This window comes from Euprymna scolopes, chromosome 29 (genome assembly GCF_053919585.1).
Source record: "Euprymna scolopes isolate OS-2025 chromosome 29, ASM5391958v1, whole genome shotgun sequence".
NCBI classification, from domain to species: domain Eukaryota; kingdom Metazoa; phylum Mollusca; class Cephalopoda; order Sepiida; family Sepiolidae; genus Euprymna; species Euprymna scolopes.
In genome coordinates, this window is record NC_136510.1 from 5,236,104 (window position 1) to 5,253,176 (window position 17,073).

A 17,073-nucleotide genomic window follows, 5' to 3' on the forward strand; every position below is an offset into this window, starting at 1 on the left:
ATTTAACATTGAGCTGTGGTAACACTTACCCCAACACTGTTCATGAGATGCTCCATAAGCCGTGCCGTAGCTTCCTTTACCATTTTGGCATTGTAGACTGACCCTCGGACGGTGATGATGGTCAAGTATGTGCGTGGTTTCTGTTTAAAGGTGATAGTCACATTGTACACCTGTTGCAGGTGTAGCAAGTGCGATGAAGATGGATCGGGGTAAGGAGATGATAGGGACATTTCAAATATGAACACGAGAGGGAGAAGTTCCTATAAAAACAAACGAAAAGAGAAAATTATAAAATATTTGTATTTTATAATTCAATCCATAAGAAAAAAAGTAACTTCAAGTTTGAATAAAACATTTTTACCAATGCAAAACACTAACTGTACCAATCTGGCGTTGTCTGGGATGCATTAAAGTTATTTTAGTTTTTTTAATTTTTATTTGTACTTATTTGTATTTTTTTCTGAACTTATACAGAAAGGGGGCAGCTATCGCAGTAGCCCTTGTTATATACAACGCCTTTGACAAGGTCTGGTATTGAGGGCATAATCTGCTTGATGTTCATGTCACCTCAGCCAATCATAAATAAATGATGCTTTGGGGGGGGGGTCAATTTCCAACTGCATACTTACAGATAAGCTCACCTGTGGAACAGACAGACAGACAGATAGACAGACAAAGAAACATTGTTTTGCTTTTTATATGAGACAAGATAAAAAAAAAAATGGATTGGTTTTTCTGTGTAATATTAAACCATTTTTGGTTAGCTATTATATAGTGCATGGCTAAAATGGTGAAATTAATGAAAATTAAATCATATGGTATTTCTAGACGAATACGTAACATAATCAGATCTTTCCTAGGCAAGCGGAAAATCCAGATTGTCCAGTATGGTCGAAGGTTATAAATCTAAACAGCATCATATCAATGCGGGTGTGCTTTACGGCTCGATTCTTAAACCTTTACTATTTCTGACATTCATAAATGACCTCCCTGATAAAATTGCATCTGAGATGGGTATATTTGCTGACGACACACATGCTCTATGAGGGAAAAACAACTATACATATATCCAACGGAATGGCTGAAACCTTAGAAAACGACTTTCCATCTGTAGTAGAATGGAGCCTGTAAATGAATGGTAACATTTAATGCTACTAAGATTAAGCTTCTTTCCTTTAACAATTACAAAAAACATTCTCAACCACCAATTGTCATGATAAATAACAACCTATCTGAGAACTCATTATTCATATTTGTGTCTGCTGCGCCCCCCCCCATAAGGTAATTTTATATATTAGATTATTATAGTGCCAATAACATGGTACAACATCTTGAAAAGAGTGTTGAGTTCCTATTTGCTCCTCCCCCCCCACCACCACCACGAGGGCAGAATTAGACACAATGTGCGCTTTTAATGTAGGAAAATCCAGCTCTCCAAAAAAGGGCGTCCTGGATTGAAACAAAAATTAAAATTCCCACAGTCTAAAAGGATTTCTTCAATGATCAAGGACTAAGAAAAGATGAAGTGTAAGTATCAGAACAGATACTACAATTTGCTCCTAGCCATGGGTTGACATTCTCTCAATCTGAAATTAACACTGCGTTGAGTTTGTCAATAATGATCTCAAGCCATTCTGTCTTTACTTCTGGCAATTCCAGAGTTTTTAGTTTCATTTGCTTTGAATATCAGGTCTGCACTTTGTCTTCCGTTGGGTAGGTTACTCGGTGCATCGATTTATTTTTTGTAAAGTGATTTTCTTCTCATCTGCTGCATTAGGGTTGAAATTGAGAAGGTTTCTCCTAGCAATTAAGACAATGTTGAGTAGTTTAGAGTGACAAGGTTTCTCCAGACAAATAAAAGAAGGTCATAGTTCCATAGAGAGTACATATGATCACCACCAATATATCTAATAGGATAAGTTTCATTCTATAAGGATAAGTTTAATCTTAAAAGTATAAGTTTAATCTTATAATATATGTAAGTTTAATCTTAATTTTTATACTCAATTTTAATGATAGACATTTCAATTTAAACCTGTCATCAAACAAATCATACAAAAACAAGAAGTTGGTATCATTTGGATTATTCTGATCAATGTTCTCATCTTAGATATTATCTTCACAATGTTTCCGATGAAGTAACCTTCAATGTTCTTTAGATATGGAAATCTGTAATCCACATAAATCTTCATTATTTTCAATCCTCTAATAATATTCTTCATCATTCAATTGTTAATCAAAACATTTTGTTAACCCTTGTATCATGTGGATTATTTAAACTATTGTTTGCATCTTGAATGTTCACTACGTTTTGGTCGATGTCCGACCTTTTTTAAGTGATCTTGTAGAAATTGTAAATTTCTTGTTGAAATCAAAAACTCTGTCCAGAATTTCAAATGGAACTCTTTATTTAATCCATAAAGGTAGTTTGCTCTTGTTATGTCAGCTATGATCGCAAGGAACTGTGTGTAACGGATATAAATGCTGAGTAATAATCAGTTGTAAATGACAATTTTCTAGAGATTAAATGTTCAATCTTCAGTGCGGACAATACTAAGAATACAATCATCAATTACTTTCAGTCGTGGCTGATGAAACAAGAACAATCTACTTCCATCGATAAAAAGGTTGTATTGATGATTATGTACAGATTAGCAAATTTGATAGGAAGATTCTCAAGTTTTACAAGATGCGCCTAAAAAAGTTCAAAGTTTGTTTTTTATAAGAAAGTCACCAATTACATAATATAAAATGTTGTGAAAATAACATTGAAGATGAGAATAGTAGACTGAAGAATACAAAGAATAAAAATTATTGATCCTCATCTCAAAAATTCTGAAACACACAAACAGAGAGAAAAAAAATTAACGAAAAATTACTATTATGCTTTTTTTCATGTAAAAAGTCCAATGGAAACAAATTCTTGTTGAGCCGTCCTCTTATATAGTTATATATAAATATATATATCATAGTTATATATAAAGCTACCGAACTATGTTGCTAATTTTTGGTCTGCAGACTTGAAACAACATATCAGGGATTTGGACAAATTTGATTTGGTCTTTTAGCTGGTAAAAATAGCTGTTATGGGGTCTAAATTGAAAAAAAAATGGAATTTGGCCGATGTAAGTTGACCTAAAATGCTCTGGTATGCATGCATTAATATATTTTTAGATTTTATGTCATTTGGAAAATTTTTCTATATGTTAAGACATAGTACAAACGGTAATGAATTAGGCTGGAGACCTAGAGGTTTTGGTTTCGATTCTAACTGATGGCACCCAAATCATATTTTATTTTTACTTTTGAAATCATTACTATATATTGAGTAGAATATAATAATCGATAGAAAATAGTAGCGTAGTAGTAAATAATGGACAGTCAACTATTCCCCCACTATCAAACAATCAACGGCAACTGACAAGGCTAATCTGCTTGCCAGTCAGTTTGCCTCAAACTCCACACTGAACTTGGTACACCACTCCCTCCCTGATTTTCATCTGCGAACAGACGCCACACTAGACGATTTGAAAATCACCCCTTCTCAGGTACATGCTATTATAAAAAACCTAGGCACCTCAAAAGCATGTGGACCAGATCTCATCCCGGCTGTGCTATTAAAAAAATGCTCTGCCGAGGTTGCTCCAGTTCTCTCCAAACTTTACAATAAATGCCTTAATGAATCTTGCTTTCCCGACTTTGGTACCAGTCTTCAAGAATTCTGGTGAAAAAACTGACCCACTAAATTATCAGCCCATTAGCCTCCTCCCGCTTTTTGCCAAAATATTTGAGTCCTTAGTTAATCAAGCCCTAGTCCAGCACCTAACAGCTGCTAAACTCCTGACTGACAAACAATATGGATTTAGGCAAGCCCGTTTAACAGCAGATATCTTAAACGTAGTTTCTAAACGTATATACCGTTCATTGGACAAAACAGGGGAGGGTAGAGTGGTGGCCCTTGATATACCTAAAGCTTTTGACAGGGTATGGCACGATGGTCTTCTAAGGAAAATTAGATCATATGGAATCACTGGAAGAATTCATAATGCAATTAAATCCTTCTTAAGTAATAGAAAAATCAAAGTTGTCCTCGACGGTCGCACATCTAAACAATATGACATAAATGTGGGAGTACCTCAGGGGTCTATCCTTGGACTTCTATTATTCCTGATATTCATAAATGACCTTCCTGATAAAATTGTTTCGGAGATGGATATATTTGCCGATGACACCACTCTCTATAACAGATATGAGGGGAAAACAAATGAACACATATCCAAGGAAATGGCAGAAACACTAGAGGATGACCTCCAATCTGTAGTGGAATGGGGACAAAAATGGTTGGTCACATTCAATGCTGCTAAGACTAAGCTGGTTTCCTTCAATAACTACAAGAAACCTTCTCTACCACCAATAGCAATGGCCAAGAACACATTGCCTGAAAGTACTTCTTTTAAACTCCTCGGCCTAACGTTTACAGGGAATATGAACTGGAATAGATACATCGAGAGCATTGCCAAGGCTGCTGCAAGGAAGGTTGGCTCCCTCTACCGTGCTAGAAAACTACTTACGCCTGACAGTATCCTATACCTCTATAAGGCCACCATTCGCCCATGTATGGAGTACTGTTGTTACATCTGGGCTGGTGCATCTGCTGCTTGTCTCTCGCTCCTGGACAGGGTTCAAAAGAGAGTCGCCAACCTGATAGGTCCTGAACTGTCATCTAGGCTTCAGCCTCTGTCCCTCTGCCTGTTCTACAAATACTTTAATGGTGAATGCTCTGACGAACTGCAAACACTTGTACCTCCCCGACGTAACTACCCCCGACAAACCCGACAAGCTACTAAGTCTCATCCCTTTACAGTAGAGATCCCTAGGTGCAAGAAAGCCTTTTACTCCAATAGTTTCTTCCCCAGAACTGCGGGTCTTTGGAACTCCCTTCAGGGATTCTGCTTTCCCAACTGCAATGATATGCAGAAGTTCAAGTGTAATGTTAACAAACATCTTTCTACTCATCTCCCTTTATAATGCCCCCGCTAATTAAGTCCCTGATAGTAGCCCCCTGCTTCAAAGTGGCACTGTGCCTTGCTTGGGGTGAAAATTGAATAAAAAATAAAAAATAAATAATAATAAATACAGAATCTGCATGAATTAAAATATCATATTTAAGAATATTTTATGACCTAGCCACATTGGGGGTAGGGGGATCACTACTATAATATAATAACCAATATCTATAGAGAATTAGCTTTATAAATAATAAATGTGAAATCTGCATGAATTAAAATATCATATTTAAGCATATTTTACGACCGGGTAACGCCAGGCGGCCTGCTAGTTCAAAAATACATGTTTATCATTAAAATCATAAAAACTAGCGGGACCTGTGGACATTCCCCAGCGGACTCTTTCATATGTAATATACTGATGTTGGCATTCTGTAGATGTTCAGCGTAAATGGAGACGCCCTGATATTATTGTAGCTCTTTTGTTAAAACTGCAAAAGTATTTATCTAAGCTAGCAGGGACGCCCGGCATAGCCCGGTTGTAAAGTATGCTTAAATATGAAATTTTACTTTATGCAGATTTCGTATATATTATTATAGAGTCAATTTTCTATTGATTTTTATATATTATGAAGTTGTGATTTCAAAATTAAAAAAATATATCCATATGACTTGGGTGCATCAGCTTGAATTGAAACCAAAACCAAAACTTATGAAGAAATATTTGTAAAATTATTAATTACAAGAAATGAAAGGTCATAACAATCAAACAACCATCAACCGGAAGAAAAAAAATGTAAGCGTGACACACAAAAAATAGAACATACGCTATCGCATTAATATGTAGATGTTAAAAATCTGAAAATTATCCTTACCCTAATCTGTACCCTTGCACTTTCAACCCCACTTGGCTGACCGGCAATGGAAACCTGTAATCAAAAAACAAAATTTCAATGAAAATTCAACAAAAGATGAAAAATATAATAGCACTCATTAGAGTGCATACCTCCACCAACGTGCAACAAAATCCAAAATAGGCTGAAATATTTTCAGCCAGTCTTTGAGAAATTATTGATTCGACACTTTTATGGCATTTTTTTTTTTTTTTTACTCTTTTTCAATCCTAACAAGACATATTGTCACTTGGAACATAAGTGGCTACTATTTGGGATTGTATCTAAGAAGGGACTGTGGGGAGTTGAGCCGTTAGATGTCTGTTCAACAATGCTTTTAAACTTCTGCATGTTAGTACAGTTAGGGAAGCAGGAATTAGGGAAGGAATTCCAAAGTCTAGCATCCCAGGGAAGGAGCTTTTCAGCATCTAGAGACTTTAACGATGAAAGGGTGAAATTTTGCTGCTTGCCAAGCTAGTAAGGAATATGCACGTTGAGGGGGCACAAATGCTATGAGTTCATCAGAGCAAATTCTATTAAAGTACTTGTAAAACAGGCACAGAGATGCAACATTGTGGTGATGAGACAGTGGTTGAAGCTTGGCCAATAGTGCGGGATCTATTAGATTTGAGATTCTTTTATGGATCTTGTTTGAACCATAAACCTGTAGACTGGAGCTAGATTTAAATTCAGCTGTGATGGTGCATAACCATATCTTCAACTTGCCTCCCAGGCATCTCCACCAATCTTCGAGTGGTTTTGAAGCTATTGCTTTGTGGATAAACGCTCCCAAATTGCGGCATGCAGTGTAACCAAGCCAACAAAGTCTCCTCTATAAAAGAGCTTGGTTAAGGAGGGGGGGGATGATCCAGCATCATATCCAGATATGTGTATTGGAGACAAATGGTGCCAATGGACCTGCAAACTTTAATGGAGTCAGTATAGGTCAAACACAGAGTGGCACTAGACAAATCAAGACTTGGGAGCCAGGGGGTCAATAGGGACCTTAGAGAGTGGAAATTGAACTCTCTAGATGTCATAGTATGATTTAATTGCTTGTTACCACAGCAAGATATGACAAGGCCAGAAGGTGGGAAAAATTAATCAAATAATGTCTATCTATTATATAAAGGGAGTTGTCCATGTGTATGTGCGTGTGTATGTCCAAGTAACCTTGCTAGTTCTAAATAAAACTGGTCAAGTAAAAGTTAAATTTTGAAATGGAGAAGAAAACTTAAAATGATGAAGATGTAGTTACTACTTTACCCCAAAACCAAGGGTGTAACATTGTGGGTTTATACCTTGTCCCAACAGTATTAGCATGTAAATGACTACAAAAGGTCCAATAGGATTCGAACTCTGCATAGTATTATATATTCGCTGCACTTTTCAGTCTATATAATTTCTAAATCAACTTTTGTCATTGGTCTATGATATATACACTTGACAGCAAATAAAGCACAACACAGCTGGTTTATAAAAATATTTTGTTCATTCCACATTGACAACCTTTTTGATTTAGTATGACAGGTGTTGACATCAGTGAAGGCATGTGGCGGCGGGGGGAGGGGGGTGAAGATGTTTTGGCAGTGAAGAAAAATGTGTTAGCTTATCCTTGCTCTTTAACCAACTCTTGTTCGCTTTTGTAAACATTCTTATATCCTGGAATGTTTCATATTTCCCATTGTCTATTGTCTCAATCTCTTGACCAATATCCTCTCACATATTTCTAGTCAAATTATGCATTTCAATAGACAATGGTGGAAAGCCTTGCATTCCTCAAATGGAATTAATTTGCATGTGTGCAACCCATCGAAAGTCTCTCTTTCTGGGGTAGGCCAATTATATCCCCCCTCCCCCCCATTGTATGAAAGAAAGAAAAAGAATGAACAAAAAAATAGACATACCTGATTACTTTTCTCCTGGACGTTGTTGCCACGATTTGAGTCTGGAAAGTGAATATGGCAACCTGTTCCTTGCATCACTTTCTTTATATTGTTCCCTCCCTTTCCGATTACGTGGGAATGGTCAGTGTGTGACACGTCCATTTTCAAGGTCACTCGGTTACCCTGGAAAAAACAAAAAAAAAGCTGTGACTAAAATAGACTCAGCATGCAAATTTCTGTCACAACTGAATATAAGAGCAAATAGTTAATAAAACATGTTAAAAAATGTTACGCATATTGTAAATTAATCAAAGGGATTAGGGCCGACGACTGAGTACTCAACCTTCAGCCCAAGATCAAAGCATAGTATCTGTTTTGTCTTCTGTCAAAAGATGAAAAGTGCTTTCATAAAAAGAAAAAATTAGAGGATTGTTCCTATTTACTTGTCTCCCATACACAAGGTCGGTTCTTAATGTGGGGAAAATCCAGCTCCCCAAAAAGGGCACTCTGGATAGGAACAAAAAATAAAAATTGTCTCAGTCTCGAAGGATTTCTCCTCCACTGATTGAGGTTTACTACCGGATGTTGTTTAAGGTCATATCTAGGCTCTCATTACTGAAAGAAAGTAATATTTAATACACACAAAAAACTCCAGGTTGTTTGCATAATTTTATAGATTTGCACTGAGTGCATCCCATAAAAAAGCAGAAACTGCACACATTTTTTTTCATATTTATCTTATATAGATTTGCACCGAGTGCATCTCCTATAAAAAAAATTCATAAATTTGATGCAATATAAAAAAAAAATTTGATGCAATATAAAAAAAAAAATTTTACTGCAATATAAAAAAAAAAATTTTACTGCAATATAAAAAAAAAAATTTACTGCAATATAAAAAAAAAAAATTTACTGCAATATAAAAAAAAAAAATTTAATGCAATATAAAAATTTTTTTTTAATGCAATATAAAAATTTTTTTTTTTATATTGCATTAAAAACAAAATTTTACTCGTGCTTTTTTCAGATTTCTGTTTACTTTATTTTCAAAGATAAATCATCAACTGAAAGGCGTGAATGGCTCTGTATAGCAATTCCAAGGGTAAGGGTTAGCGATTCTGAGGATTAGAGAGCGATCCCAGGGGCGGGGGGGGGTATAAAAAATCAGAGTTAATTCTGTTTTTAAAAAAAGTTTCCTGAGATTGCAATATATTAATAGATTTCATAGATTGCAGCGGTTCTCAACCATCCAGCGTTGCATTTAACGCTTCTCGGTCGCACTAAGCAACTGATCTAAGTGATAAGCTCTGATATGACTCTGCTGGTGATCCGAGATAGTTATCACTAAGCTGTCCTTACATCAGTACGATAAGATTAATCATGCTGGGTTTGGTGCAGAGTCACACTAGGACGATTCATAACATAGCCAGGCGGCAAACATCTCATAGTCATAATATTGTTGCAGTTCTTTAATGATTTGTACTTTTTTTTTTTTTAATGAATTCTTTCACATGCAGAAGAGGAAATAGAGAGAAAAAGGAAGAACAGGTTTGGTTGTTTTGTTTTTCAGGTTATTTAACCTCTTATGATGACCTGGTTGAACTAATTCGTTTAGTCATAAATAAATGAATATAACGGCATAAATAAAGTGGGTATTGATTCAAACATGCCTTGTACGTATTAGTTCAGTAACTGTCCATTGCTTATATGCAGTATGTCATCATCTAAAATTAACAATAACTATTTTTTTTAATCAATCTACAAGGCCACTATTCGCCCATGTATGGAGTATTGTTGTCACATTTGGGCTGTTGCATCTGTTATTAGTCTCTCCCTCTTGGACAGAGTTCAAAAGAGAGTCACCGACTTGATAGGTCCTGAACTTTCATCCGTTGTATGGAGAGAAATGATATGAGAATGATATGATGGATTTGTATAACGTGAATTTTAACTCTTTTTGACCTGATTGAACTAATTTGTTCAGTTGTAAATAAATGAATATAACGGCATAAATAAAGTTGGAATTGATGCAAACATGCCTTGTACGTATTAGTTCAGTATCTGGGTAGATGCCAGATTCCTCCAGATTACAACTGTCCATTGCTTACATTCAGTATGCCACCATCTGTCTCAGAAAGTGGAGAATTTCGTTTGTTGTCATAAACACACTTTTTTTCAAGCACTATGGATAATAATGAAGGTAAGTTTATGAAATGAAAAAAAAAATCTCAGTGGTAGTTTAACTATTGAATTTCATAATTTTTCCAGTTTGAAGACAATCATAGTATCATTACCATTTAAACTAACTAAAATTAACAAATATTTTTTTTTAATCATCTACATCATAATTAGGGTTGTGACAACAGCATATTCTTTTCATTGTTTTGACTCGAGTATATATCCGTTAATATCTTATAGGTTTTTATTCGTGTTGAGTCGATTAATCGGAATCGGAAATAAAAAAAGTTTTTTTTTTAAAAATCGGCAATTTTGGGTGTTTCGGAATCAGAAAAATTTGTGCCTAGTTTCCGATGCCAAAAATGATTGTTTTAAAGGGTTTTTTATTTGATTTTCTTTAAAGAAAAATATTCTACTGCTGATAGTCATACTAAAATAGTGAATATTCATTGATTTTAACCTATTAGTAAAACTAAAATCAGTATCTATACGTTTGAGAAAATATCTGCACATTTAACGTGTTTTTACGGTAATCGTGAAAAGTAACAACTTTATAGTTAAATATTTAGAGATTTAGAAAGAATCGGAATCGGTAATTGTATTGGAATCAGGAATTTAATACAGAATCGGTAAGTGTATCGGAATCGGTAAAAATACTGGAATCGTCCCATCCCTAGTTTTTATATAGACTGATGTGGTTCTCAGTTGATTGACTGTCTTATTGCGTCAGATATATACTTGAGGGTCCAAAGAATATTCTGTTATCACAATCTTAATCATGAATCCAGTAATTTTGGTAAGTTTTTAACGCTTAAGTTATTTAATTATTTTTTTTCCGATTTTGATACCACAAAGATTTCATTCGGCTTTTATCGGCTGTTTTTGTAAACTGCCGGAAGTTGCTGACCTCAGCACAGGTCGTAAATTGCATAAGTACCTGCATTTGACATATATTTCACAGAAGAGAGTAGTGTTGCGATGATTAATCAGAATCAGAAAAATTTGTGTATTTTCCGATGCCAAAAACGATTCCTTTAATTATCTTTTTTTTATTATTCGATTTTATTTAAAACAAAATCTTCCACTGCCTGTAGTAATAAATATTTGTCGATTTTAAACTACCAGTAAAGCTAAAATCTACGGGTCATCCCTAACGTCACAAGTGTGCTTTTACGTTTGAGAAAATAGGTGCACATATAACGTGTTTTGCAGTAATTAGGAACAAATAACGATTATATAGTTAAATATTTAGAGATTTATAAAGAATTGGAATCGGAATCAATAATTATATCAGAATCAGGAATTTAGAATCGGTAATTGTATTGGAATCGGGAAAAATATTGGAACTGTCCCATCACTAAACGAGAGATTAACAATAAATAATTGAAAACATTGTGCTTTAACAACAAGATTAATTAAACAAAAATATATCAAAATATCATAATTTCCTCTGGTCAGTCCTAAAAAAACAATGGATACCCCCTGTAAAGGTAGCGGCACATGTAATTATGAGGCAAGGGTTGCGCAATCCCCCAACCACACCTCTCCTGAATCAGCACTGTTTGGGTCCAGTGGAAAAGAGAAGTCCAGGATAACCAGAAAGAATGCCGAGATAAGCGGAGAGTACATATAGCACCTGGAATTCCCAAATGGTCACTCATTTTAGTATTGATCAGGCTCAACGTTGCTTATGTATCAAAATAGAAATTATGAAATTACCGTAATTTCAGCAAATACATTGCCAATTTAAAAAAATGTTTTTTAAATTAAGATTAAAAAAATTATTTTTATTTTTGCAGGTGTGAGAAGTTTTCTAGCCCAGTACAGAGATCAAACCTTTAGTGGCTTTATTTTGACTAAAAAGTTCTTCATTTTTTTTTTTTAAATAAAACTAGTGCACTAAACTAATTTGAAATACTGTTTAAGTTACACTAGTTCAATTAATAAATCACTAATTTATTATTGCATTAAAGCTGAGAGCACTTGCATATTACTGTCACCAAACAACATTTTTGTTTTCGTTTTGAAAATCTTAGAACAGGGGGAGACAATTAAATTTCAAAATGGTAGGAGCTGGGGGAGAGAAACAATTTCAATTTTTGAGTTAAAATAAAATTAAGAAAATTCTAATAACACAAAATAAGTTTTTTTTTTTTTACAAAATATAAATTTTTATAACAAAATCAAAATTCTGAAATAAATGAAAGTTGTCATTATATGACACGATTTATTGAAATACATATGACTTTTTGTTTTGAGAAAACAATTTCTTTTTTTTTAATTTTCATAACAAAGTAAAAATTCTGTAATTTTTGTAACAAATAAAAAAAAATAATACAATTTATAATCATTATTGGAATGTGTGTGACTTTTTTTTAAACAAAGTTTTTCTTTACAATTCTCTTATTAGATTAAACAGCTGTGTTTTGAAATTGAGTTATCTTCTCCTATTCTGAGATCTTCAAAATGAAAACAAAAAAGTTGTTTCATGACAGTAATGTGCCAAGCTGAGTTATGACAAAGTGCTAGGACCCTACGAAGGATTTAGGGTGTGCAAGAAATAAGAAAATGGAGATGAATGAGAATTCAGATGTGGAGAAAGTATATTTGGATGGCAAAGCTATTAACATTGAGACGTTTTGTTACCTGGAGCATAGGTTGGAGCAGGTGCTAGTGTGATTGCAAGAGATAGGGGTCAATGGAGTAAGTTCAAGAGATTTCTGTCATTACTAACCAGCAGGGCATTACCACTGTTGACCAAAGGAAGAATATTGTTTGCACGAATTATGAAAATCAAGTTTGAGTAGAAAATATTATTTAGACTACGGGCTGGAGAAAATGCTGTCAGCTGAAATCTGTGGGAGAGGTCAAAGGAGAGGTCAAAAAGGGTCAGCTCAAATGTTAGCACTGTTTTAAGTGACAAGTGAGTGAGTGAGAGATTTTTGGCCGCACAAAAACAAGCCTGAGTGACCGACACAACTGGTTTCACCCTGAAGGATGTGTCAAGATAGCTAACAACCAATGAAATTGCATACTTGCCGAGGCAAAATAATTTTGTTCAAGCTGATGCTGAGTGATCTTGCCTGATTATATAGAGCAGAGCAGATCAGTTTGAAGGAGATTTTGGAATCAGATCAGCTAAGAGAGAAATTGAGAGTAGAAGTTGATTACTCAAAGCATCATGATGTCCTGAGTTGTCAGTAGGACCACTGTGGTAGATATAATACAACGCATCTATTTGAGGAGTTTTAACAGATTTGCTGCCTGTATTTGCAAGTTGGAATTTTAAGAGACAAGTAATGTCAATGCTATCTTTCTGAATTTTTAAGATGAGGATTGGTTATTTGTATTATTTGGATTCTCTGGAGTATCAAGTGTCATTTTCACAATGTTTCAGTCGATGTAACCTCTAACAGCAAGGACTCGTGGTGCAGTGGTTATAGTACTCGGAAAAATCAATTGTAAAAGTGATATTGCCCTGAAGTTTAAAGGTTCAATCTTGAGTGTGGGTGACCGAAAAATACAACTGCAAATTACTTAGGACCTCGTCCAGTCATGGCTGATGGAATGAGAGCATGCTACCCCCGTGAAGTAAATAAAGGGTTCCATTTGGAATTTTGTCGAAATTCCAAAGTTCAACAGGATACACCTGAAGAAGTTCAGAGGTTTCATTGACTGAAATATTGTGAAAATGGCACTCAAGATGAGAATAGTAGTCTGAAGAATCCAAATAATACGATATCAACCTTTTACTTCAGCACTCCCAACTGGTCCCAACCGGAACGATGTGTCGAGATAACTAATGACCAATAAGATAGCATATTTGCCGAGGTAAGATAATTTTGTTCAGTCTAGAGAAGTTTTTTAGAGTTAGAGAAACTGAGACTCCATTAAAACTTCAGTAAAATCAGAGAACAAGATTTGTGTCTGTCTTTCATAACAGCAGAAGGCAAAATTATATATAATGAGAATATCGTCTGTGAAATATCTTGTGAAAAAGATGCTGGAGAGGCAGGTTCATCATTCATGCTGTTCTAGTGTGTTCGTATATGCAATCGAAAATAGCCTCAAGAAGCTGGATCCTGTAAGGTAAGCCAGATATCTGTAAGATTGTTATTTATATTTGAAGTGTGTGCTAAAAAAACCATGTAGTCATGCGTACATGTGTATCCTATTTACTTGCTTCCCCACAAGGGCAGAATAAGACATCGTCGGGTTTTAATGTGGGGAAAATCCAGCTCCCCAAAAAGGGGCACTCTGGATAGCAACAAAAATAAAAATGGTTTCAGTCATGAAGGATTTTTCCTCCATTTTCTCCTCCTGAGGACGGAAAAGGTTAAATGCAGCATCAGAACAGATACTACACTGTGATCTTGGCCCAAAGCATACATGTGTATGTTCAGATAGTTTTGTGTTTTAAACGAAAAAAGAAAATGTTTTCGTTCAAATATTCTTGTCTATTTGTTAGACATAAGGTTTATAAAGTTGGGCAGAGTTGTCTCACCTTTGTGTCCAGAATGCTCATGATTTTTTCTTTGGCAATTTTTACATCATTCGACATTCCGATTACTTTGATATGAGGATCTGGCAAAAAAAATAAAATAAAATAAAATGAAAAAAAAAAAAAAAATGGTATAATATAAACAACACATTTCGAACAACTCACTATTCGTTCTTTATAAAATAAAATAAAAAATATAAAATAAAATAAAATAAAAAATATAAAATAAAATAAAATAAAAAATATATAAAATAAAAAAATAAAAAATAAAATAAAATAAAAAATAAAATAAAAAAATAAAATAAAATAAAAAATATAAAATAAAAAAAAATAAAAAAATATAAAATAAAAAAAAAAATAAAAAAATAAAATAAAATGTCATAATATAAACAACACATTTTGAACAACTCACTATTTCGTTCTTTCATACAACAGAGGTGCATTTCAACATTAATGTTTTTTCTTTTGTCTAGGAGCACAAATCTCTATTAATATATAAGTTACTTTGCGTGTGTGTGAGTTCCTGCCTTATAGGTTCTGAAACGGCTGAGCCTATTTTTTGTAAATATCACACAAAGATTATTTATATGTCTGGCAGTGTTCTTATATATGCTTTGTACAGAAATTAATCTGATAAGTATTGAAACTTCAAAAAAAAAAAAAAATCGATCTTAAAAATAACTTTTCTCTCTTATACATATTAAAAAAAAGAATAATTTTTGCAACCGGCCATGGAGATCAAATTTCAGCCAATTATTTCTTCTAAAAAACAAAAAACAAAAAACTGATTGATTATAATCTGGAGATATAGCTTAGTAGTAGACAAGCTTTAGTAAGATGTATTCCAATTCCTGCTGTAGCTATTCATTTGAAGCTGAAATCATAAAAAATTAGTCAGTCATCTCAAAAGATGTATAGCAATAACATAATGTATTTTCAAGAGTCTATGACAATTTTAAATGCCTGTACAAAAAAGTCTGGAGACTTGTTGAAGACACCTCATAGCTACTTACGTCATTTCATGATTTAAAACAACACGACATATATCATCTACATACATAGACATATTTAGCATTCTGTACTTACTTTCTAAAGAGTTCACAAATTCAGAACACATTAAATAATTTAATTAATTTTAAAATGGCTGCCATAATACAATGGTAAGCAGACCTAGAAGTTTTGTCACCCTTACTTCATGAAGACTCTCTAACTGAAGAGGTCAACAACAGCAGTTTACTGGTAGGGGGAGATGTGCTCGATTCATAGAATCCAACATATTCAATTCAGGGTCACTGAATGTAGATTTCAACATGAAATTATTTTTGGAAAGGAAGGAAGAGGAGGAAAAAAAAGGTCTGAATTTTTTTCATTCTCAAAAGACAGTTCTTTGGATTTTACCGTATTCTACTGATTATGCAGCATAATCATGTTGATATATCAGTTCTCCCCAGTTGACCAAAGTTAAACAACGATGAGCTTGGCCAGTATCAGATGGGTGACCATTTGGGAATACTAGGTGCTGTATAGGAGGATGGGAAGGAAGCAATTCCACCATCAGTTCCATTTGAAGTTTTGTGCAGATTCCCGAGTTTGACAGGATACCCCTGAAGAAGGCCAGAGGTTACATAGACTTAAACGTCGTGAAAATAACACTAAAAGATAAGACCAATAGTCCAAAGAATGCAAATATGAAAATTCTTTGTGTCTATCAAAATAGCATAAAATAAATTTACTCGAATAAAAGGAAATAAACGATTTCTTTTATCATTGTTCCCACATAACAAATACAACATGTTTATATTTTCGATTATAACTATTATTATCTCATTATTATTATTATTATTATTATTATTATTATTATTATTATTATTATCGGCTCACATGGAGCTTTCACACAAGTCAGCAAACGATCTTATTGGAGACCTGTGGTGTTCTCTGGAAGCTGAGTGACAACAAGTCTCCCCAGACGTCCAACTCTCTCCTCCTCCTTCGATAGCATTTGCAAATAAATTTGCATCATCGCAACAGCCTCTTACCATTGATTTCTCGCTCGCAGTAAGTAGCCATTGGTTTATACTGGAATTTGAGTGGCACTAAGCCTCCCCAAGATCCCAGTTCTCTTTGCACTTGTCCAGCGGGTGTCTGGCCAGTGCTCCCTCCTCTGTCTTTCCATCCTCTTTGACCCTTCTCGGCTCTTTGGTATCACTTTTTTTGGGGGGGGAACAGTGGTGAAACAATGGAGAGATGCATGATAGGGGTGTAGAACATGTAGATCTGCAGCTTCGGTGTTCTTCATTCCCTGTAACAATTCTTTGGTTATATTGTCTTGTATTATTCTTCACATTCAAGTGTTTTCCTTAATATTTCAGCCGTTTTCCTTATCGTTAGGCGTTGTATTTTTGCAGCTATTCCTCTGATTCCAATTTCTGCCATTCTTTTTTTCCAGGTTTTTCGGGATTGTTCCTAGTGCTCCTACTATTATCGGTACTATTTTGATTTTCTTCATCATCCAAATCCCTTTTAACTCTCTGGCTAGTTCTGTGTACTTGCTTCGTTTCTCTTTTTCTTTCATACTCACCCTGTGGTCAGCTGGGACAGCAAAGTCTACG

At 34.5% G+C, this 17,073-nt stretch overlaps 1 protein-coding gene across 3 annotated transcripts in view; it reads right to left on the minus strand.

The window, feature by feature from the left end:
• LOC145252464 (protein bicaudal C homolog 1-B-like) overlaps window positions 1–17,073 on the minus strand; it is a 481,249-nt gene that overhangs the window by 75,260 nt on the left and 388,916 nt on the right. For all 3 annotated transcript variants that reach the window (XM_080111880.1, XM_080111881.1, XM_080111882.1), the window contains 4 exons: window positions 14,468–14,547; window positions 7,807–7,968; window positions 5,882–5,935; window positions 30–260 (listed from right to left, as the gene is read on the minus strand). In XM_080111880.1, the coding sequence (XP_079968006.1) occupies window positions 30–260; window positions 5,882–5,935; window positions 7,807–7,968; window positions 14,468–14,547 (527 nt within the window). The remainder of the gene's footprint in view (window positions 1–29; window positions 261–5,881; window positions 5,936–7,806; window positions 7,969–14,467; window positions 14,548–17,073) is intronic.